Source organism: Ambystoma mexicanum, chromosome 12 (assembly GCF_040938575.1).
Source record: "Ambystoma mexicanum isolate Mex_15411 chromosome 12, UKY_AmexF1_1, whole genome shotgun sequence".
Lineage (NCBI taxonomy): Eukaryota > Metazoa > Chordata > Amphibia > Caudata > Ambystomatidae > Ambystoma > Ambystoma mexicanum.
Genome location: NC_090936.1, coordinates 623,042,506 through 623,067,319, shown reverse-complemented (window position 1 = coordinate 623,067,319; position 24,814 = coordinate 623,042,506). Strand labels below are relative to the sequence as shown.

At 49.3% G+C, this 24,814-nt stretch overlaps 1 protein-coding gene across 4 annotated transcripts in view; it reads right to left on the bottom strand.

The window, feature by feature from the left end:
* Window positions 1–24,814, bottom strand: part of EEA1 (early endosome antigen 1) — a 1,786,886-nt gene that overhangs the window by 813,750 nt on the left and 948,322 nt on the right. For all 4 annotated transcript variants that reach the window (XM_069629072.1, XM_069629073.1, XM_069629075.1 and 1 more), the window contains one exon: window positions 19,620–19,759. In XM_069629072.1, coding sequence (XP_069485173.1) covers window positions 19,620–19,759 — 140 coding nt within the window. The remainder of the gene's footprint in view (window positions 1–19,619; window positions 19,760–24,814) is intronic.

Here is a 24,814-nt window from a genome sequence, read left to right as displayed (position 1 = left end):
TTAAGGGTATATTGGTCCTCCTGTGCTCTTTCTAGCACTTCATCTACTGCCTTCTGTGACAATTCATACAGTATCGTCACATCTCCAACAGCAGGGAGACCTTTTCCATGAGGTTAGGGACGTGCGGCCGCTACCCAATAGTCTCCGTAAGGTGGTTGAATGCAGGAGGAACTCCCCCAATGGGGATAAGGACGATCACCTGGGGTACAGCCCAATGTATGTTTCTACTCCCTGACGTTCCTTAACCCTCCTTAATGCCCAGAGCCACTGCATTGAAAGCAAACCCATCTACTGTTGTGACATAGGGCCTAAAGCCAAAAGTACTAGGAGAGGAAGAACACAGGAGACATGAAGATCATTGACTGTGATAACACCGGTCTAAGGTGGCCCCAAGGAGGCAAGAGGATTAAATCACTAGCAAAAAAAGAAGGGCTTGTGATATCCACATGGGAGGAACTGGATGCAATGTATAAAAAGAAACAAAGGACTGTTATATGCGTCAAGCCCGGCCACAGAGCCGAATGCAGCAGTAATTAAAAGTACAGTGGTTGCAGGTACAGCAGTATCTATTCATGTTTGGAAAAGAAGTCAGCGTCTGGGTTCTCCAGCGTGGGAGATTCAAACGCAGACCAACAGATGTGGAAAAGCAGAGAGCAGCAAGAGGACGCCAAAGAAGTTCTCCGCCCGGCAAGTGGAGGTGGACCAAATCCCAAATCTAGGAAGATGCTGCGAAGCCACAAGTGCAGGGGAGAGAAGCTCACGAGATCTGACACAGAGGCTTGGATGGCTTTTCCCCAGCCCAGTATTAGCAAGTACGTTAATGGGCATGATGAAAGAAGGATCTGGGACCCCAACAGTGATAAGGAGATCATCACAGGGAATCTTCCTCGCCGCAGTGGTAACGAGGAAACCACTCGCCACCAGATAAGGATCTGGGACCCTCAGTGAGAAAGAGCATCAGAGGAAATCGCCCTCGATGCAGTGGTAGCGAGAAAACCACTGGCCACCAGAAAAGTGGCTGGAACCCCAACAGTGAAAGACTGTGCTAAGCAATAAAAGGAAACAGGAGTGATTCTCCAGGTATCAGAAAAGCTGTGATAAAGATACCAAGGGAAAGAGAGTGATTTCCCCCTGGAAGTATTGTGAACTGAACCAAGCAACATCAAGAGAAGGGAGTCGTTTCCTCTGGCCTTGTGGTGAAAGAACAAGTTACTTACCTGTAACTGTTGTTCTCCAACATGGGTCTGGCATGGATTTACATGCTCATGAATATTCCCAGTTGTCAGGATGGGAATCCTCAGTAAAAGAAAAAACAGTTTCAGCTTCGTTTCTAAACTGTCTTTCTCCTATAAACCAATCACTGAGCTCTGGGTCTTACTGCCCCCAACCAATGACTGCCTTCTTCCTAAGCCCCTCCTCTGGCAGTCATCTTCAGATTTGGTAGCACGTAAAGTGGCAGTAGGACCAAGAGAAGAGCCACAGAGGGGCATGAGGGAGGGTTTGCATGTGCATCCATGCCACACCCATGGAGAACAACAGTTACAGGTAAGTAACTTGTTCCTTCTCCAGCTTGGGGTCTGGCATGGATTCACATGCTCATGAATAAGGAATACATAGCAGTACACACACGGGAGGTGGTAAGGTTCAACAGAAGCAATCTTTTACCTCCTCACCAGGCTCACCTTCAAGCGAACAAGTTGCGCAGCACTGCTTGGCCGACTCTGGACTCCTCCCTGGAATCCCTGTTGATGTAGTAGAATTTCGTGAAGATGTGCGTCGACCTCCACGTAGCAGCCCTGCAGATGTCCAGCAGGGGCACACCAGACAGGAACGCTGTTGTAGCAAAGATCGCTCTGGTAGAATGGGCTCTCGGACGGCAAGGCTACGCTCAGTTTACCCACCGGTGACAGTGAGTGATACAGCCGGAGAGCCACCTGGAAATGGAAGCCTTGGAAAAGGGCCTTCCAATGGTTCACAGGACCAAAGTTCACAAAAAGCGGAAAAGTTTTCCAGAAACTCTTTGTGCGGGCCACATAAAACTTCAGCGCTTTAGCCACATCCAGCGGGTGCAAGGTCCTTTCAGCCGGCGACGTAGGCGTCAGAAAAAACACAGGTAACACCAAGGGTTCATTGAAGTGAAATTCTGACAGAACCTTGGGCATGAAGGAGGGGTGCGTCCGCAGCACCACACTCGTCTCGTAAAAAGTCAAGTAAGGCAGCTTGCATGACAGGGCCTGGATCTCCCCTACTCGTCTTGCAGAGGTGACGACCACGAGGAAAGCGGAGCTGAATGCATAGGTTCGAATGGAGCCCCTATGAGCCTAGTAAGCACCATATTGAGCTCCTACGCCGGGGCCGCAGCCTTCACCAGGGGGAATGAGCAGAACAGATTCTTAATGAATTCTTCAACCAGACGGTACGACAAAAGTGAAGACCGTCCCAGAGATCTGGTGTAGTGGGAGATAGCCGCCAGATGAACCTTGATGGAGGCGTGAGCCAGCCCTGATTTAGCCAATGACAACAAATACAGTAATACTTGAGGGGCCATGACCCTCAGAGGGTTGATCTTCTGTGAACGGCACCAAACAGTAAAGCGCTTCCATTTGTGTCCGTAGCACTTTAAGGTAGATGACGCACTGGCCTTGGCGAGAATCTCTTTGCAGTCCGCCGAAGATCGTAGCCACTGAACTCAAATGCTGCAGGAGCCAGGCCTTCAGGTTCAGTGACCCTGAGTTGTGGTGCAGAATTGTGCATCCTTCCTTGGCAAGAAGATCCGTGACCACTGGCAGCCTGACTGGAGGGGACGTCGACATGCTGAGAAGGTCCGGGTACCAGATCTGCCTCGCCACGCTGTGCGACGAGGATCATCCTGCAGCGGTACCGTCTGAGTTGATTGATGACTCGAAGAAGTAGCAGCAACAAAGGGAACGCATACAGAAACAGGCCTTCCAAGGGAATGAGAATGCGTCCCCCATGCTCCCTGGCTGGGAGAACCTGCTGGCGAACCTCCGGCACTTGGTGTTCATCGCCGTAGCAAACAGATCAATCTGGGGACTGCCTCATTTGAGGAAAAGGTTGTCCACTTGATCCTGCCGAAGCTCCCACTCGAGGCAAGAGCGCAGCTCCCTGCTGAGAGAGTCGGCGACAGTGTTCTTTACTCCTGCCAAGTGAAACTGGATGAGGAACACCCCCTGGGTGACGGCGCAGCGCCACAAGTCCTGATCCGCCTTGGAGAGCACTGGGGATCTGGTGCCCCTGTTTCCAGATGTAAAACATTGTGGTGGTATTGTCTGTGAAGACCCTCACCATCTTGCCCTTGAGGGATGGCAGAAACGACTTGAGGGCCCAAAACACCGCCCGTAGTTCCAGGACGTTGATGTGTAGCGTCTTCTCCTCTGAAAGCCACAGGCCTCTGGCGTGAAGACGTCCGGTGTGGCCTCCCCATCCTTCCAGGGAAGTGTCTGTCACGATGATACGGGGGGCTTTGGAAGTCTGTGCCTCTGTCGATGTTGGAGCGCACACCCCACCACCTTATCACTCGACGGAACTCCTCGTTGAGCACAATCCTGTCCTGGAAGCTTCCAGACACCTGGACCCAACGGGCATCGAGGAACTTCTGTTGAGGGTAATTAGGTATATGCACAACAGCATCATGTCGAGCAGCGACTTGATGGTCCTCACTGTGGCAACCCTCAGTGCCCACAGACGTTGCACTTTGCCTAGGATGGACGATATCCTCTCCTCCGACGGTGACGCCAAGCAGGCTACGGTGTCGAGTCTGGATCCCAGAAACAGTGCATCCTGCGATGGAGCAAGCAGGACTTTTCATAGTTCACCGAGAACCCCAGTTCTGCCAGCAGGAGGATGGTCTTTGCCATGTGGTCGACGGCGATGTCCCTTGATCTGGCCCAGATAAGCCAGTCGTCCAGGTAAGGGTACACATGGATCCCTTGCAGTCGTAGATGCGCCACCACCAGAGCCAGGCACTTGGTGAAGACTCTGGGCACAGACTTCAGTCCGAAGGGAAGAGCCTTGAACTGGTAATGCTTCCCTTGAACGACTAAGCGCAGAAACTTGCGGTGTCCTTTGTGGATGGGGACGTTGAAGTATGCATCCTCTAGATCCAATGACGACAGAAAGTCTCCCTCCATCAGCTGGCTGAGCACATGTTGCAGCGTGACCATCCTGAACTTCTGGGACTTTATGTACTTGTTGAGTCGTCGTTGGTCGAGAATAGGGATGTAACGGTACTACGGTATACCGCTAAACATACCGTGAACCAATTAATTGAACAATAATAACCATCACATTGTTTATGCTGGTATACCGTTCATACCGTTAAGTGTGCTTTTCAATCTGATTTGGAAAGGCTGCAGTAAGCAAGTGCTGCGCAGTCTTGGTCTTGCACTGTTGGATGTGACGTCTGCCAAGTAGTTTCAGTTTGAGCAATTTTGAATGCCATTCCATAAACCACACGTGCCTGACACAAAATCAATATGTTAGCAATAGGAAGAATAAATACAGTGCCAAGGAAGAAAAGGGTTTGCTTTTTTTTTTATTTCTATTTTTTTAAAGCGCTCACACAGCCCGCATGCATGGCGGCGCTGAAAGAAATAGTTTTTGTTTATTTAGTTGTGTAATTGTTTTTGTCTTAGTTGCGTATTTATAACACGCTTAAACACCCAGAGGTTTCTAAGCGCGGACCCGGGGATCGAACCTGTGTTGCTTCGTGTCGTTTTGCTTCCAAGGCGGGCACGTTGCCGCTGAGCTATCCTCCCGGGACTTTGGGTTGGCGGCTTTGGGGTTTATATATTTATAATGGATAATGTTTTCTAAACATATGACAATGGGGGATTTCCCTGGCTCTATCATTGAATTTACATATAATAAGTCACACTGCGAAATGTACTCATCTCTGTGGGTATTCCCTGCTGCCATACCAAAGGGTAACATGTCCGTGTTTACTGAACACCTTTTGGCCTGGAAGTAAACTAAAGGCTGTAACGTAAAGAGAGAGTGTGTGTGCGCATGCGCACAAGCGTATACTACCATCAGACTCCATTGATCTGTGGCATGCAGGTTATCAAGCTGGCAACATGTTCATCTTCACCAGTAGCCAGTGGGGGAGCTAAAAGCCTAAATGACCACTTAAGAAAAGCTATTCAGTTTGCTTTGCCAGTCGCAGCAGGGCTCCCCCCCCATCCTCATCCTCCTCCTCCTCTCCACACGTGTGTTTGTGTATGGTGGAAGCAAGGGGTGGCATTTCAGTGGAAAGTATGTTGAAAAGCCCAATTCTGGCCCGGAGTGCCTGGTTTTGTTTGCGATGAATAATTTGACAATTTATGACCTTTTAGAAACTATTTGTTAAGATTAGTTAACTCCACCTGCTATACCGCGATAACCATGATATACCGTCATTTGGCAAGAAGGTTATTGTACCGTCATAAAACTAATACCGTGACACCCCTAGTCGAGAATGGGCCTCCATCCCCCCGGTCTTCTTTCGTACGAGGAAGTACCTTGGGTACGGAGCCCCAGAGCCTCTTTGGAACTAGCTCTATTGCCCCTTTCTTTAACATGGCCCGAACTTGCAGCAGCAGCTGAGGGATGTGTTTTCCCTGCCGGGCCACCAGTGGTGTTTGAAGACACTTTCATTTGAAGTTTAGTGTATGTTTGTGGGTGAGAGCATGCAGCGCCAAACGGTCGGTGGAGATGGTCTCCCACACGCTGAAGAAGTTTGCAAGCCGGCATCCCACTGGGGTGCAGCAGTGGGGGCCCGACGTCTTGGCCGGTTCAGTCCTGCTTGGAAGTCGGGGCGCCGCCCTGGGTGCACAGAGTGTGAAAGCAGCCACCGCCGAAGGCCTTGGGGCGACCCCTGTTGGCTTCCTGGGTCGAGGAGCCGGAGGGTTGGCGGTATGAGCCCCTGACGAAACCCTTTGAAGATCTGCCAGACTTTCCTCTAGATGAACGAAAGGACAGCCGGTTTTGCTACAGAGTGCCCAAGGCATGGACCGTTTCCGTGTCGGCCTTGATGGCCTGTCTTCCCAAACAAGTTGTCTCCATCGAACAGCATCTCCAGTAATCTCCTCAGGCCCTCCTGTCTGAAGTTGGTGGCTTTAAACCAGCCACGACAGCGAAGACAAACTCTGTTGCCCATCTGGCAGAAGCCTGTGTCTGCGATATCCAGTGCCACTGTGATGGCGTGGTCCGACGCCACCTCGCCTTGCTGGAGTATCTCCAAAGCCTCGACCCATTTTTCATCGGGGAGGAAATCCAGGAGTGGAGTCATCTTGAACCAAAGCTCCCGGTCGTATCTGACCACGATTGTCAAGGCGTTGGCCGCTTTCACTGTCGTGACCACGTAGATTACCTTCCTACCCATGGAATCCAGTTTCTTCCCCTCATTGTCCGGGGGTACGGATGAAGATGACAAACTCAAAAACTTCTTCCTGGCGGCAGCCGAGACCACCGAGTCTGGCAACGGTTAAGATCGGAGACATTTGGGCGCAGACTCCGGGTCCCCTGTACTTTTTCTCATGCAGCTCTCTCTTAGCTGCAGCTGAAGTAGGATTCTTCAGCAACGCTAGCCCCTCATCTCGGACGTCGTCCAGGAGTGGCACCAATAGGATAGTCTTACTCTTCACCTCGCGGCGGTGGTATAGGAAGCCCTCCTTTTCCTCTGGGATGAGCTGGAAGAGCTCAGACGCCCGGGCAATCATGGAATGAAAGGATCCCACCTCGTCGGGTGGATTGGTTCTTGGTGCCAGTGATGCAGGGTCTCCCAGTCTTGTGTCATTGTCCGTATCTGTTGTCGCTGTGTCCGTCTCCATCCCCCTAGGGGGCAGGAGGGCTGCGACGGTTGGAATGAAGGTGTGTCTCCCCCTCTTCTTCGCCGGTGGTGGCCCTGGTATCAACCGCGGTGATGGTGGTGCTGGCGGGGTCGTCTGCAAACTCCTCTGAGTCTCCGACACCAACGTGTGGAGCGTTGAGAGTATCTCTTGTGACACATCTCTAGGGGGAATTTGCGGAGTCGGGACAATGGGCCCAGCGCTCATGTCATCCCCGTAGGTACCGACATTGTCATTGTCGTCGCCTTCAGCAGCCGACTCATCAGCGTTCCCCTTGTCGCCATCACCATCGTGGACAGTGTGGAGAGAAAGTCTATCCTCCTCGACGGATGAAAGAAGTGTCCGTGGCCTGGAGTTCTTCTGCCCCCACCTTTCTTCGGGTCCTGAAGGGTCGGTCTCAGACTGAGGTCCGGCATCCTCATCTCCGGGGTCTTCATCATCGGCTTGAACGAAGACTCTCTAATGGCAGGGAGAGATATTCTAGCAGTTGACGGTGCCCCCTAGCCGGGATCGGTCCCTTTTGCCTTCGAAAGGGATGCCACCACCATCTCGATCAATGATTTGTCCTGGCCTACCTGGGCCTTCACAGGCAGGTCGGCCATCTTGGCCTTCTCTTTCACGGGAAGCTTGGAGACCATGTCCGGATTGGCCTTCTCTTTCGTGGGTGGTTCGGACACCTTACCCTTTTCCCGCAGCTTCCCAGGGGTATCCCACTTCCTCTTGTACGAAGAGTTGGAGCGGTGGCTGGAGATTGAAGCAGATAGAGATGACAAACGTGTCCTGTCCATCACGGGACCCGCAGTAGCGGCGACCCCGATGGAAGCGGACTCGCAATGCTTGGTCTTGTGTTGGGCCCCCATGGATGGAGTGCCCTCCAAGTACTTAGAAGCTCACTCAGGTTGGCTTGATCTGGAAGAGGCATGCCCCTGGGAAGGCCCTGGCTTGAAGCCACGCAGTCAACCGGACATATCGATCCTTCATGGTGCGCTTGGTGAAACCGTGACAGATCTAACAATCTTCTTCTTTATGTGCTGGGTGTAGACAATACAAGCACTGGGAATGCTGGTCATCCGAATAAACATTCTGCAAACCGTAGATGGTGCACCGCTTGAAGAGGAAAGCTCCATTCTTCTTCTCTGACATGATCTGGCCCGGTGTAGGCCTGAAGAATTTCTGGAAGCTTCCAAGAACACTCGACAATTTCTGCTCTTGAGGGGTGATGAAAGATGCCAAAAAACAGGTCCCCGATATGCGTAAGACTAAGCGATGGAGCACAAGGGCTCGATTGACCGAAAAATAGAAATTTCTAATCAGAAAGAGAAAAAACGCAGAGAAGCTCGAAGAGCAAAATGTGAGGACTCCCAAAGCTTGAACCTGCGATAAAAATCTGGCAGCCATCTTCAGAGGAGGGGCTTAGGTAAAGGGCAGTCGTTGGCTGGGGGCAGTATGACCCAGAGCTCAGTGATTGGTTTATAGGAGAAAGACAGTTTAGAAACTAAACTGAAACAGTTTTTTTTCCCCCCGAGGATTCCGAGCCTAACGACGGGGAACGAGCATGAGAATCCATGCCAGACCTCGTGCTTGAGAACTGTACAAAATAAAACCAGGAGAAAGGATGTATTCTCATGGTACTGGGCTCAGAGTTGTACTGGAGACACCAACGGAAGGGAGTCATTCCCCCTAGTTTTATTGGCAACTGCATAAGTCTACACCAGGAGAAGGGAGCCATTCTCCTGGATATTGCGTAAAGACTGGTTGAAGTCCTTAAGCCAGTGGAAGGAAGTAATTCCCCCTGGCATTTTCTGTTGTAAAAGAACATTCCTTGGACACTGTTCTGAGGCAGGAGAGGGGAGCATCATTCGCCTGAAGGACCATTCTGTTAGTTTGTCCTTTAGTTATAGTGGGAGGGATAAAATAGGATTTGACATAGGACGGTGGAACTTTGATTTAAAGGACACTCGGACAAATCCATTAGTTTTGTTCAAGGCAGGAAACCCCCTCTTAGAGATAGGGACAGTGAGGTTTTCTATTTGAAAAATAAAGGTTTATAACCAAAACCAAGCCACAATTGTGTCAGCTTCCTTCTTTGACGCCCTTACACTTCACAATGAGATGTGACAATTTGCTTGTCTAGCAAGATAGCTTGTGTTTCAGTCTTGAAGCCTGTCCACTTTGGCCAGGAATGCTACTTAATGACTGCTGCTCCTACCACCTTGCTGTTTCAGCAGCATCTAGTGCAATCCTAATGATGGCATTAGCGGTTTGTTTTCCTTCCTTAATTATTTTACAGAAGGCCCCCTGAAGCTCTGTTGGTATTTGTTTCCCCAATTCCTCCATACTATCCCAGCGAGATCTGTTGTATCTGGATGAAAGCTTTGGAATCGGCTACCCCAAGACTATACGCTACTGAAGTTTCAGCTTTCCTACCAAAAGCATAGATGAGTCTACTCTATCAGGGGGATATTCTGCAACAGTCATTAATAGATTTGGCTCTGTTTCGAGCAGTGGTTACAACTAGAGTTTGATGCTGACCCCTAATGTATATTGGGTCTTTTGTGGGAGGTTTAGATTTCTTCTCCACCCTCAGGTTTACAGCATTTGTAGTGACAGGTTTAGTTAATTAGGGGCTATTTTATTTTTTCATTGCAGCTAATATTTGAGTAGAGAGAGAAATCTTTCCTCCAAGATGTCCTCAATAAAATACACATCCTCATCTAGTCCCTGGGTGAGGATACCCAAACATTCAGCAGCCCTGCCTAGTAGGTCTGTGTACTGGAAGTTATCCTCAGTATTAAGGTGACACTCTGGGTTCTTTCTCATCTGGTGACACATGAGTCATCTGGGTCTACGCAGTGCTGGTTCCCGGATGTGAATCAGTATCCGCCGTCTCTTCGTGATATTCTTGGTCTGAATATGGGTTGGATTGTGTGTCCAGCAGGGCATCTGACCTTGCTTTGTTTTGTAATGGTTCTTCTAATGACAGTGTTTGTCTATCCTTAAATGTTTGTTTCACTAAAGAGCATTTTGGACACTTTGGAGAATCGAGGAAGAGGAAGCAGCGGCACTTGGCCACGCCCCCCACAACTGACATCCAGCATCCCCGGACCCACCAGGGTGAAGCCCGTAGTCAAGGGCGCAGGTGTTTGGCGCCTGCAATGTGTGCAGCGACTGCGGTCTGAGCCGGTGAGAGAGCTAGGGGTGAGTGTCTTAATATGCCTGTTAAGTTGTACCGCCATACTGATGAATTGTGGCTAGTGAACTTACTTTACGTGCTACAAAGAGATGGGCAAACGGAAGGTGACACCAGCCTCACTAAGGGAAAGCAATCAGAGGTTCTACAAACAATTTAAGCCGATCAAAGATGTGAACTTGTTGATCACTGAGATCCAGGGTCTGCTGGAAGGCATGGCCAATTTACCTTCGCCCCACACTACACCGCCCATGCGCCTGCCCACGCCCAATGCGGGGCTAACAAAGGGGAGCTTATCGCGAACTGTGCAGTAAACCCCCCATCCCCCTTGGAGGCCATTGATGATGCTGAGCTGTCTGAGAGGCAGCCGATGGCTGAACAGGGGATGGGCATTGCCAAATGTGGGTAGCTCGGCAGGCGGGTACCCGATCTGGTGGAGCCATACCGGGTGGCAGATCTTGGGGAACAATCTTGCTGCGGTAAGCAGAGTGAGGGAGAGGGTCAAGCGGCTGGGAGCAAATACTTTATCCCTGTTGCAATCTTGGATGGGGGTACTGGTGGTATTGGCAGGGGTGCAACAGAGTGCATCACCAACCAAAGGCCATGTGTTTGGAACAGAATGTGACTATGGATGCAGCAGGCAAACTGAGGCCCAGGAAAAATGGGACAAGACCTGGTGATAAGTCTAAAATAAGTGCCCCAACGATCCAAGGTTCAACCACCACACTTCAGGGGCCAGAGCGCTTGGTGATGGACAATAATCCAGAGGCAGGGGTAGGGGGGTTAGGTGGTCAAGGAAGGGGTAATGGCTCCCGGAATTACTCTTAAAAACAGGAGTACTGGGTCACCAGCTCTTGCCAAAATACTGCGTGTGCTTTTGGTGCTACGTCCCTGAGGGCCATTTCATTGGAGCTGGAAGGCATTAAGGTGGTGATCGCTCAGCTCAAAGGCAAGGTATGCCAATTGACGATGTAGTTAAAGCCCTTAAAACCTTGCCTCAGTTGGGCATGGCCCAACAAATTAGAAAGAAGGATAACCTCTTATGTATGCAACCGCATAGAGCAGATGGGAAAATGAATGAGAGGGGGAAACCTGGGAATAGTATGATGGATCCACTGACCAAGGGGCTCGAAGGCGTCAGGAAATCCATCAGGTACTGGTAGTGGGTATAGGCCCAAAGTGACTCAGCAACTGGGCATTATGAATGATGGCTAAGTACCTGCCTCCAACCAACGAGAGTCACTGGGAAGTAGCAGTAAAAGGCCCAGTATTGGGAACTTCCACACCTTAAGAGAAATGATTGATAGGTTCTCTCGATGTAACCACTGTGGGAGGCCTGGGAGGAATGGCTTGGGCCAGTTGCCCGCAGGATCGGCCAAGAGGCTCCCACAGGGCCCATTTCCAACTGCGGCCCTGAGGTTGGATAAGCAGGGGATTGGAGAGGCCCTTTGAGTCGTATTTACATGGTGAATGTTCCCAGTCTCCGGGTAGGAGTATATGAGAGTAAAGAAGCCCTTGTAAATAAAGTAGCCCATTGGAAACGTTATGTGAGGGGATGTAGATCCATCATACAGAAGGATATTCTGAGGTGCAATAGGATGTCATCACCTAGTAGTTTGGAGGATTATATCCAGGTGACTGTTGTAAATGGTCAGCTGGTGGATGGTCTTCTAACAGTTGAGTTACGTACCTACCCTCCGGCTGGCTCCAGGATTGTGATGAGAGGGCACCCACCAAGTCATGACTCCTGCCCCATTATTAAATCAATCGCAGGAGCTACAACTGCCCGAATGGAGCCGACGGCCCCTGTTAGTAGAAAGAATGATCTTGAGGACATTGATTGACCAGTGGGGTTAAATGTCTCTGTGGAGCGCTATATTATGCGCATAGGAGCATTGGGGACCCCAGGACATCAAAAAATTCTGGCATGGAATGTGGGAGGACTCGGTAGGCACCTAGAGGATCCGGGATGGATCATTTTTATACAAGGGTTTTTTTGGTGTGCATGCAGGAGACTTGGGAAATGTCCACTACACTGGTGTAGGGTTTCGCGTCATTTGCGATCCATGCATCTAAGGGTACGAGAGGGTGACCCAAGGGAGGGCTGCTAATTTTGGTAAGATCCTCACTGGGCCTCAACTTTGTGGACAAATCTACTGAGTCCGCAAATTTACAGTGCGTGCCTTGAGGCAACCTGGGAGGTCCAGAGGCAGGTGCTTTTATTCAATGTTTACAACCGACCTTATGGTAACACCGCCATGTTTAGTCGATCAAACCTGGCCTGCATGCAGCTACTGTACCTTCTTTGAGAGAAATCTGTGGGGACAAAAGTACCCCTGGGAGCATCATAGATGCATACGAAAGCATGGTCCGTTCTATCATTCCTTTTGTAACTAAGCCTGGCAAAAAGGTGTGACAGGAGGCCCTGAAGACCGAAAGATGGTTTGACCTGGACTGTAAGACTGCTATGGACTCCTTGATGCACTATTGGAAGGTGGCAAACCCGACAAATAAGCAATATCTGCGCATGTTGAGGGCAAACTACAAAGCAGTGATGCAGAGGAAGAAAGCTGCTTTTATCCAGGATCTATTAGACGATCTGCACTCGACATGCAGAGCGGCGGACATTATTGGGTTCTGGCGGTTACTAAATGGAAGGGGTGTGAATGTGGCGAGCCACTCAGGTGCCATATCTCCCCTGATTCATGGACTGAACACTTTAGGGCCCTCTATCATGGTGGCTTGTGAGATAGTGGGGCCATGCAATTTGCCAGGAGCCGAGATATTCAGGATAGCGAGGAAGATGCTATTATGGCAATGGAAGTGGAAGTGGCAATTATGGCCCCAGGGCCTGATAAAATGCCAATCAACCTTTTCCAGGATGAAGTAAGGGTATGGGCTCCTGTTTTGTGCCACTTGTTTAATTCTTTGGTAGACACTGGTAGAGTCCCACCATCTTGGCACGATGCAGACATCGTACCTATCTTCAAGAAGGGGGATAGGAATGTATCTGGGAATTACAGGCCTATCTCCTTGCTAGACACTGCAGGGAAGATCTATGCCAAAGTCCTTTTGGGACGCTTACAGAAGTGTGCTGATGAAAGGGAAGCCATTAACCATCTCCAGGCAGGTTTCCACAAGGGCACCAGCACAATAGACCAGGGGTTTAGATTGAGTCTGATCCTGTCCAAATATGTCCTACTTAATAAAATTAGAATTCATGCAATATTCATGGACCTTCGAACTGCGTTTGATTGTGTACCACAGAAGTTATTGTGGGAAGTGTTGGTCAGGAAGGGGGTATCAAGGAAGCTTATTGAAAATATATGTGCCTTATATACCGCCAACAAGGCCTCAGTGAGGTGGGGATTGGGGGGGGGGGGGAATTAAGCAAGTTTTTTCAGGTTCCTGTTGAGAAGGGGGTCTGGCAGGGGTGTGCACTAGCCCCCTTGCTATTTTTTGCTGTCTTCATGGGGAAGTGCAGGTGCCTCAAGTTGGAGATCAATAGTGATAAAACAAAGGCAATGGCCTTTAGGCATAAAATGGCTAGGAGGTTCCAGTTGAGCATCGAGTGTGAGGGTAAGATTCTGGAACAAGTTATGTATGACTACCTCGGTATTCGGTTCTCGGAGTGTGCAATGGTTTGCACTTTGTGCAGTTTTGCAGTAGATTTAGTGATTTGAGATGTTGCCATCGGGTTCCATTGTTCAAACTCAGGAATGTTCAGTGGCCTCAAGAAGCCATGGAACTTTGCTTAAATGCCAAGGACCCGGTTGCAGTGTTTATCTAAATGTATACACACGAGCCTGGCTACTAAGATCAAAGTAGTCGGGATCCTATGGCTCAAATGTGCTAGAAGATGGGACTATCGCTTCGAACTTGGGTTTTAGGTTGCCCTATAATACTTTATGAATAGTTCCCTCTATCTTTCTCTTTTTTAAAAAATTGTAAATAGATATATTAATGTTGTAGTATTCATTACATTTGTAATTGTGGGATTTTAAAATTGACTATTATGGATTTGGGTTGAATTTTTGAGAAGTAGAATTGTGATTAGTGAGGTTTTGTATTATGAAATGCATTGTGTTATGCTTTTATGGCTGCAACTGCCGAATAAAGCTGTGTTTGATCAATTGTGGACATTTGTTCCCTGAATTTCTACAGACACTACTCTTTCCGGCGTCGAGGAGCATCTTCTGATGCTGCAGATATTTTTATTACAGATGACTCTGCTTCAGAAAAAATAGACAACAGTCTTGCCCTCTTCTTCACCACTCTTTCTCAAATTCTGCGATATCCACTGGTGCCTTCTACTGCATTGCTGCATAGAGTGTTGTAACTCCCTTTGTGAAATATTTGTTAACTGCTTTTGAATGCCGGGTCGATGTAGAAAAGGAAGAAGCTATTTTGTCTTTTCGCTTATGGGTCGTTCCTGACCCCTCAGCGCATTAACCCCAACTTCCGTTGTGGTGCTGTATGTTTGTGCCTGTGTGTTTTTGCAGCCTCATGATTGCAATAACTCGTTCAAACGATGAGCCGTCGGGCTGTGGTTCGGCTACAAGGCATTTTTGGGGTTGACTCCTACTCCTGCGTTTCAATTCCTGATTTTGAGTTCTGATGTTTGCGCGCCGGACTCGGCCTGTGCCGATTCTTTCCGCATGGCATCTACAGCCCAATGCTTCTTACTGCGCTCCTGATTTTATTCGGTTAAATTTGTGATATGCTTGCCAGCCAGCGATCCCTTGGAGTGGTGCTGGGGCAGGCAGCTATTGCACACGCTGCACATGTCCCACCAGGTGGATTTAGAATTACACAAGCAGAATTTATAAGGGACGTTTTCCATTTGGGCCTCGCGAAATAAGACAGAGCCTAAAAGTACAGAGAGGAAGAATGATTAGGTATTCTCTAAGCACTAGGAAGTGTGTATGCTTTGTAGCAGATGTGATAGCATCTTCTCATTGTTGTTGATCGATGAACACTGAGCACCATAAATATCGATGCTGCCTCAAATGGAGTTGAAAATCTTATATCAGTGTTGCTTCCAACCAATGGTTGAAAAAAAGAAAATGAAAGCATGTCAATTCGTGAAGGCTCATGGGTCCCTGTACACATAGGATAGGCAGAGTATAACAGGACTGCCCTGTTAACGCCCATTTTGTTCAAATACAAAAAGTATGTAATAATCTGAGCCAACCACTAGATGGCAATCTATGCAAAGCATGTGAATCTAAGCAGATGTGCAAGCCCCAGAAATAAATATATATTTTTATTTTGTAGGAAAAGAAAATATTTAGGAGACATTTAACACTAACCAGTTCAAATTCAGTGAAGAACCTGTAGCTGAAGTGACGTTAAGGTGCTAATTTAAGCAACAAAACACCTGAAATTCAGCAGGTGTTGGAAGCTTTGCTGCCTTAACTCTGAGCCATCCCATTTGGCAGCCAATGAACACACTGGTGACGCAAGGAACAAGTTACTTACCTGTAACTGTTGTTCTCCAGCATGGGTCTGGCATGGATTCACATGCTCATGAATATTCCCCGTCGTCAGGCTGGAAAGAAAAAATCAGTTTCAGTTTCGTTTCTGAACTGTCTTTCTACTAATAACCAATCACTGGTCTCTGGGTCATACAGCCCCAGCCAATGACTGCCCTCTACCGAAGCCCCTTCTGTGGCAGCCATCTTCAGATTTGGTAGCACGTAAAGTGGCAGTAGGACTAAGAGAAGAGCCGCAGAGGGGTTGGAGGGAGGGTTCGCATGTGAATCCATGCCAGACCCATGCTGGCGAACAACAGTTACAGGTAAGTAACTTGTTCCTTCTCCAGTATGGGGTCTGGCATGTATTCACATGCTAATGAATACAAGAATACATAGCAGTACACACATGGACAACCACGGGAGGTGGCAAAGGCTCAACATCAAGCATTTCAACAACTCAACATTAAGCATCTCTTACCTCCTCACCAGGCTCACCTTCAAGCAAACAGGTTTAGCAGCACTGCTTGGACGATTCTCGACGCTTCCCTAGAAACCCTGTCAACGAAGTAGAATTTCGTGAAGGTGTGCATCGACATCCACGTAGCTGCCCTGCAGATGTCCAGCAGGGGCACACCAGACAGGAACGCCGTAGAAGCAGCGATCGCTCTGGTCGAATGGGCTCTCGGACGGCCTGGCAACGGTCAGTTTGCAACCGGTGACATTGCATGATGCAGTCGGAGAGCCATCTGGAAATGGAAGCCTTGGAGAGGGCCTTCCCTTGGTTCACATGGCCAAAGTTCACAAACAGCTGTGATGTTTTCTGAAAACTCTTTGTGCGGTCCACGTAGAACTTCAGTGCTCTAGCCACATCCAGTGAGTGCAGAGTCCTCTCAGCCGGCGACGAAGGCGACGGAAAGAAAACAGGCAACACCAAGGGCTCGTTGAGATAGAAGTCCGACGGCACCTTGGGCATAAAGGAGGGGTGCGTCCTTAGCACTACCCTCGTCTGGTGGAATGTCAGGTACAGAGGCTTACAGGAGAGGGCCTGGAACTCTCCCACTAGTCGTGCAGAGGTGATGGCCACAAGAAACTCCTGTTGAGGGAGATCTGGTCTTCGAAGCTTCCCGCCACTTGTATCCACCGGGCGTCGAGGAACTCCTGCAGTGGCCGCATCCGCAACCTGTACAGTCGCACAAGGTAGATGCATGACGAAATCATGCAGAGCAGGGACTTGATGGACCTCACCCTGGCTACTTCCATGATCAACAGCCTTTGTACCTTGCCCAGGATGGCCTTTATCCTCTCCTCCGACAGTGAAGCCAGCCGCGCCACCGTGTTGAGCCTGTCTCCCAGGAACACAGCGTCCTGCGATGGCACCAAGCAGGACTTCACAAAGTTTATCAAGAACCCCAGTTCCGTGAGCAGGCGGACGGTCCTCGATGTGTGGTCAACGGCGAGTTCTCTTGACTTTGGTCGGATGAGCCAATCGTCCAGATAGGGTTAGACGTGGATCCCCTGCAGGCGCAGCCGCGCTGCCCCCGGTGCCAGGCACTTGAAGACCCATGGTGCCGACTTCAAACCGAAGGGCAGTGCCTTGAACTGATAGTGCAGCCCCTGGACCAAACTCAGGAATGTGCAGTGGCCCCCCCTGGAACACGAAGCATAAAAACCTTTGATGTCCTTTGTGTATGGGGATGTGGAAGTATGCATCCTCCATGTCCAGCGACGACAGGAAGTCCCCTTCTTCCAACTGTCCCAGCATGTGCTGAAGGGTGACCATCCAGAATTTTTGGGATTTCATGTATTTGTTGAGGCGGCGGAGGTCCAGGATAGGCCGCCAGCCGCCGGTCTTCGTTTCGACGAGGAAGTACCGCGAGTGCACTCCAGAGCCCCGGAGTCTCTTCGGGACGAGCTCTATCACGCCCTTTTTTTTTTTTAGCATCGCTCGTACTTCCATAAGTAGCTGTGGGATGTGATTTTCTTTTCTGACCACCGGTGGAAAGTGTGGGCACTTCCTTTGGAACTCCAGAGTGTGTCTGTGGGCCAGAGCATCCAGCACCCAATGGTCAGTGGATTTCCACACTCTGATGAAGTTCGCCAGCCGGCCTCACAGCGGGATGCTCGGGTGGGGGCCAGACGTCACGGCCGGTTCAATCCTGCTTCGCCGAGGCGTGGCCACCTTGGGCCCCTTGGCGACGACGATGTCCAGCTGCATTGCTGCGGCCTCTGTAGGCTTCCTGCGACGAAGAACGGGCGGCTTGATGGTACGATGAAGAGCTGCTACCGAATCCTTTGGCCGCACCCTGAGACTTGCCTCCTGAGGTCCGAAAGGACGGCCGTCGCTGATGAAGCGTGCCCAAGGCACGGGCCGTCTTGGTGTCTGCCTTGATGGCCTGCAGTGACTTATCCACCACCTTACCGAGCAGGTTGTTTCTGTCTAAGTGCATGTCCAGTACCCTGGTCTGTACTTCCTGATGGAAGTCGGTGGTCCTGAGCCAACCGCGCCGGTGAAGGCAAACGCTGTTGCCCATCTGGCAAAACCCGGTGTCGGCGATATCAGTGGCTACCGTGATGGCATGGTCTGAAGCCACCTCGCAAACTTGTAGGATTTCAAGGGCTTGCGCCCTCTTGTCGTCCGGAAGGAAGTCCAGGAGGGGGGGCAATTTTAAAGCACAGCTCCCTATCCTAGCAGGCCACGACAGCGAGAGCGTTGCCCGCCTTGATGGTCGTCGCTGCTGACGAGATGACCCGACGTCACATGGCGTCTAGCTTCTTGCCCTCGCCGTCAAGCGGGGGAGGTGAAGTCGATGTGGTCGCACCTGCTGCTTTCTTCTTAGCCGTCGCGAAGACCAGCGAGTCCGGGGACAGCTGCGCCCTGAGGCACATAGAAGCGGAGTCTGGGACCCGGTACGAGAAGACTACTTCTTCTCATACCGGTCTCCCTTCACAGAGGCCGTGGTTGGGTTCTTCAGAAGGGACAGTCCTTCGTCCCAAATGTCGTCCAACAGAGGGACTGAGAGTACTGTCTTGCTCTTTACCTCCCGTCCTTGATAAAGGAATCCCTCCTTCTGCTCTTCAGGGAATAGCTGGAAAAGCTCTGAGGCCCTGGCGATCATGGTGTGAAACGAGCCAATTTCGTCGGGAGGGAAAGCCCAGAGAGGGGGCAATGGGAGATCTGTTCCGTCGTCCCCGCCAGCGTCCGTCCCCGTCGTCTCCGTCTCAGTCTCCGTCTCATCCCTCGGCGGAGGGGATGGAGGTGAAGGATGGAAAGGTGGGAGTGGATGGACTCGCCTCTGCTTGGCTGGAGGGCTCCCCCAACGGACCAAGTGCCGCTGCATCGTCCGCCGTTGGTAAGGGCAACCTTGTCCTTATCTCTGTGCACAGGGTGTGCAGTGCCAGCAAGATGTCTTCCGACCTGTCCGCCGGTGGTGGCATCGGTTGTGACGGGAGCGTCGGCAGAGGCTCCTCCGGTTCGTCAACCTGCCGTTCTTCGTCGGCTCCATCCTCACTCTCCACATCCGCCTCATTGGGATACTTCCCGCAGGCCCTGACCTCGCCGAACCTCTTGTCCAGGACTGCCTTGATGACTGACAGCTCGTCCTTGGAAGAGGTATCCGAGTCCGCTAGGACTACAACTCCCCCTCCTTCTCGGCCCTGGGCTTCACGGGGGTCTTTTCGATTGGTTGGAAAGACGATTCCCTCACCATGGAGGGAGGGTCACCGCCTCGCTCCCCCTTGGCTTTCTCAGTCGGGATCGGCCGGGGCTTCTTGCGAAGCTTACCAGGGTTCTCCGACTTCCTTTTTAGCGAGCCGGAGCATTGGCTCGTGGTTGATGGCATCAGTGACATTGCGCCTGGCCTGGCCCTATGTTGATTAGTCGATATAGGGATGGATGTAAACCAAAGTAGAGCATTAGTCGCTGTTGACAGGATGTTTGAAGACAAGTGACAATTACATTTTTAGGGTATTAGTCATTGGTGTGCAAGGCATTATTTTCTTGTAAGCTATGTAGAGGTTTCAATGTCACTTATACTCCAAAGTCTATAGCAGCATGAGAATAATACATCTGGTAAAAGGCATGATTTGATTACACTGTTATCTTACATGTCCTTCTCTATTTCAAGTTGTTTACACAGTTCGGATGTCTTTTGGTCCAGATCCCAGCATTTCTGCTTTTTCTCTTGAAAATCCTGTAGTAGCTGTTCTCGGCTAGATTTCATATTTTGAATTTCACTTTCGAGTTTCTGTTTGAGAGAAAAGGACTGTTAGCAGAAGAGCAATTGTGTTCACATCACAACACGCAAAATATTCCTTTAATCCCCACCACACCACTTAAATAAGAGGTTACTAAAAATAGTTTGGAGAGGGTACATTTTGGGTGCTTGAGATTTTGTCCTCCTTATGATTGATGGCATTAGCCAACTAGCTGTGGGAGTAGTTAAGTTGGTCGAGGGATGCGATGCCAATTTATCATCATTGTCATGCTATGTTTGGTTTGCTATCTGATGTTTTAAGATTCCCATTTGCGATTACTGGTGATGTATTGGAAATATGTCTAAGTGTCTTTACTATCTTTTTACTGTTTTTAGTTGTTCAAGTATTGATCAACCTTGATCAAACTGTTTTGTTTTTACACGATTTCTATGTGTTATGTATTATTTGTAAAGGTGTAAATTAATTTTTGCTACCAAAACAAATAAATAAATAAATAAAAACAAATAGTTTTATTTAGAAAAACTTCAAATATTTAATCATTTTAAGACTGAAAAATATATGTGTGTGTGGGCAGGGGTAGTGGGAGGAGGGCAAGGATGAGAAAGCAGAGTGAGACTCAGAGGCGCTGCTAGTGGGGAGGGACTAAAGGGGCGATAGCCCCATGTCTTTTGGTTGTAGCCCTGGATAGAATCTCAGGAGCAACAAACAAAAGGCTAGCTAGCCCAGAGTCCTGACAGTTCCAACATTAGCGTAGCCCCAGATCTTTTCCAGACCTAGCAACACTCCTGGTGAGACTGATACCAAGAGAAATAAATATATATGGCCATGGCTATGGCAGAATTGCTATTGCAGGGCAGCAGCAGTGGTGGTCACAGCCAGAAAAATCCATCTTGTGAATTGTCTGGATTCAGCATCAACTATATGGGATCTGTCAAGTCGTGACATTGATCAACACAAATGGACCAACAAAGGTGTGATTAATAAAAGGTTTTATAAGGGATGTGTACAATTTAAGACCACAATAATTAACAGGCAGGATTTAAACTAAACTAAAGTTGTCAGGATAGAAATTCCCCAGGATGTAGGTGCTGCTTCACGAAAACCTAAAACAAGCATTGGGAAAATCAATGGTTTTGGCATTTGTAGTTTATTTCATTTTACATTAAGCATCGAGGGAAGGAATGACAGCACAGCGAGGAAGAAATTACAGTATGGGAGGGAATGAGGGCCGCCTGGGAGTGAGAGAAGCAAAGTGGGGGGAAGAATGAGAAATAAATTGCAACACAAGGCAGAATAAAAAAATCCAATAGATGAAAGGTACGCCAGCAACAGTAGACAGGAGCATTGTACAACATTTGAAGGAAGGAATGACATTGTGAATGTGGGCACGACGACACAGCAGCACCATCCGGTGCGTCACTTGCTGAAGCAAGAGATAACAGTAGCAAGAGTTGGCACAGCGCACCTCACGGGCACCGCACTCGCCGCAACAAGAGAAGTGGCTCCGGAGGACAAAAATACACTCACAGGTGTGACACCCTAACAGTGTCTGCCGCAATGACAGCGGCTCCAGAGCGTAGGGCCGTCCAAGACATACTTCAGGATGGAAATGACTGGACCGATTCAGCAAGAGCAGCACCCATACACACCCGCCACAAAGATGCAGATAATGAGGCTGCCGTAGACTGACAGACCAGCACTGTCAGAGGGGCCATTTTGCGGGGGCAATACCAAACAGATGCCGGGACCAGCCTTGCGAACATAGGGAGCAAATCCCTCGCTCAGGTACACCCTTACCTGATGGACACAAGAACGCCAACACCTCAGGATTTCGCAACGGCTCCATGTCTCCCCACCATCCTTCAGGGTAGCCACTGACCGGGAAGAACAAACAGCGGCCATGGCAGGGGTGCGGCGTCTGTCCAGTAACACAGGTGAAGGACTATCTCAGCAAGGAGGGTTCTGATTGGATGGAAACAGCATAAAGCAAGATGGAAAGTACGATACATTGTTGCATGTGTTGCCATGCAGGATGACAGGCAGCAGGAGGAGAGAGCTGAAGACTGTGGGCCCTACGCAGACTAGAAAGAGAATAAACTAATCCTTATCCTGTCAGTAAAGTCAGAGGAAGACTGTAGAGTCCTAGGAGGGTGAAGTAAACCTACAGATGAAGCGACCTTTCTGTAAGCAATTGGAAATAAAAACCTACAAGTGAATCAACCTCTGGAGTGGTGTCAATCCTACAAGTGGTGGCAGTGGTGGGATTGACAGTGCCATGGAAGGCTTAATCAAAGCTTTAATGGATGAAAAACAGCAGTTACAGCAGCCGATTAAAATACAATCTCAACAGGCAGTGCGGATCACAAGGCCTTGATGATTTGATGGATTTCTGGCAATTGAACAGTATTTCAAATTATGAAGCCTATCTGATGTGCAGAGTGGACAAACTACTAGAGAAACTGGGCTCTGCCCGTTACCTCAGCACTAGCAACCTCACCCAAGGGTATTGGCAAATCCCTTTGAAACAACAAGATAAAGAGAAAACTGCGTTGGACAGCCCACAGGGCCTGTATCAATTCAAGGTGTTACCATTCGGTATATATGGGACTCCAGCAACATTTCAAGATTAATGGATGTCGTCCTAAGACCTCACGAGCTGTATGCTGAAGCGTAACTGGATGACATAGTGGTCTTTAGTGACTCCTGGAAATCCCATGTTCACCACCTAGAGAAGGTAGTGTAGAGGAGCTGGTGGACACGTCATCCCTATCTCCCGCCCCTCAACTCCATCATATTGGAACAGTAAGAGAAGAGCCCTATGTGGGATGCCAGGTATTGTCCCACTATCGCACTGAGTGTATGAGACGCGATATGCACTCAGACAACCGCACTGAAAGGATATAAGGATGTCTGCACACACCATTGGACATCAATAGCTATAAGTGAAATCGGACGAGGGCAGAGTGACATCATGAAAGAAAGACATGAAGACGCACTGAAACGATATGCAAACCCTTCAAGAATAAAGGTGTAACTGGAGTAATAAGATGAACATGTAATCAAATACGAAGAAATAATATGCGCTAAAGAAATTAGCGAGTAGAGATGAAGTGAATGTATATACGCAGAAAAGCAAGGTAGATGAGACATATAGAGGCTTGCTGCAGAAGAAAATATAACGTGACCGAAGCAGCCATGAGAAAAAGATGGATGCTGGACTCGTGCTGAAACCAATCAATCTACCTCAGAGACAACCCAGGGCTGTAGAGAGCTGGGTCGCTGCTCCCCGATTTTCTTAATGGGGCAGGAGTGTTTATGGTGGCTACGTAACAACCCCATGTCGCCAGTGTGTAGTATAGTAGAGGACATATGTAATCTGGTGCCTATTTGCATGTGGACTTAAAAGCCAAGTTTACTGGGTACCATGGGAGTAGTGGAAAGTGAGAACTCGCATATACTAGCTGGGGTGCATTTGCTTCATTCTTTGCAGCCATACGTTTAAGGATTGAAACAAAAAGGTTGCACAATAAACAGATAACCGTCTTGACAATACACCAGGTTAAGAAAACACAAGAATGTAGGGCTACCCTTAACTGGCTGCCGCTATAGTTTCCTATTCTAATCAACAAGCTCTTAGGGTTGTCACACCCTGGAAGTTCTTGTAGGTCTTTTTCTTGGCCTTTACCGTTGCTCCATGCAATGAGCAACAGGAATTTCTCCCCCACTGTCTGGGTACTTTTCAGATTTGTCTGTGGCTGTCTCAAGTCAATAGCCCACACACATCGCTGCTTCTCATTTGTCACAGATTCTTGACACTTTCTGGGTTATTGCCCCAAGCAGGTTCTTTGCACCAATATCACCTGCCAAGGTGCCAGCCCCACCAGGATAGCGATGCTTCTCTCTCGCTCTAAACTCTGGTAGGCTTCCACCAGGATACGGGCTATATACTCCATCAAACCCTCACCATCTTCTGGGTTATAGCTTTCTCAGGGGCTGGGCAAATTGTCACAGCCACCTACTTTTCGCATCATGCTACTCGCTCTGAACGCACCAACTCTCAGGAAAGCCTTCCCAACTCCCTCACTAATGGCCTCCTCAGGCCTGCATTTATATTGTAGTTCTAGATTGAAGCCATTCAGTAATGTCAGGGATTAGCTGTACACTTGGCACCTTAATTCTAAGTCTTTGCATTGCCCAATGCTTCTTGGGCCCAACTTCTTCCCATCCTGTTACCCCACATCCCCTCGCCCTACCCTCACCGAATTCAGGCATTGTGCGCTCTAAAACGGCCATTATTCTCTAGTGGTTTCATTGGGGGAGTCTCTGTAAGCCAAAGGTTTAAGAAAGGCTGTCACTATCTTGCCATCAGGCAGATACTATCTGGGTGCCTGCGCAGGCCTCTCTGCTGCACCATGCTCCTGAACATTTTGTTTGAGTGGGCCACGGGCTGCCATGTGGCAGGCGCCAAGAGCTCTTATGGACCGACGACAACCTGGTGGTCCTGCACGGCTTAATAGCGCTCAAGATTGTTATGGGGCATCCCACCCCCCCCCCTTAGCCGGAATTTTGCTCATACACTACCCATATTCCAAAGTGAGTTCTCCACACTGACTTAAGAAAGTATACTCCAGTGACGATGGGGAAGATCTAGTTTGTGACCTGCCATGGTGCAATGTGCAATGCTGCACCATTTACCTTTCTTTACTCTCCTTCTGGCTTTCTCTTCCTTCCCTAACAGGAACGTCTGCCCTGCCACCCACCAGTACCAACCTACCACAGTGGACCCAGTAAAGGTAAGCTGCAAAAAGGCACAATGAATAATCTTCCTTCCCCTGATCATGCTGCACATCCCCACCAGTCATTTCCACCCCACCAGCGACCACACAGGGCCCTCACTTGTATGTGTATTTCACATGGAGTATTTTATGCCTCTGACATTTTGCACACAAGTCAGGTATCCTGCATTACTCAATATCAGGCAGAGTTCTCAGGTCTAAGACTCATTAATTCCTATTTGTTGAACCTTCCAGGCAGCCTTCTCAGGCCATGCATATTGTACCTTATTGATTCTTCATAGGTTTTCT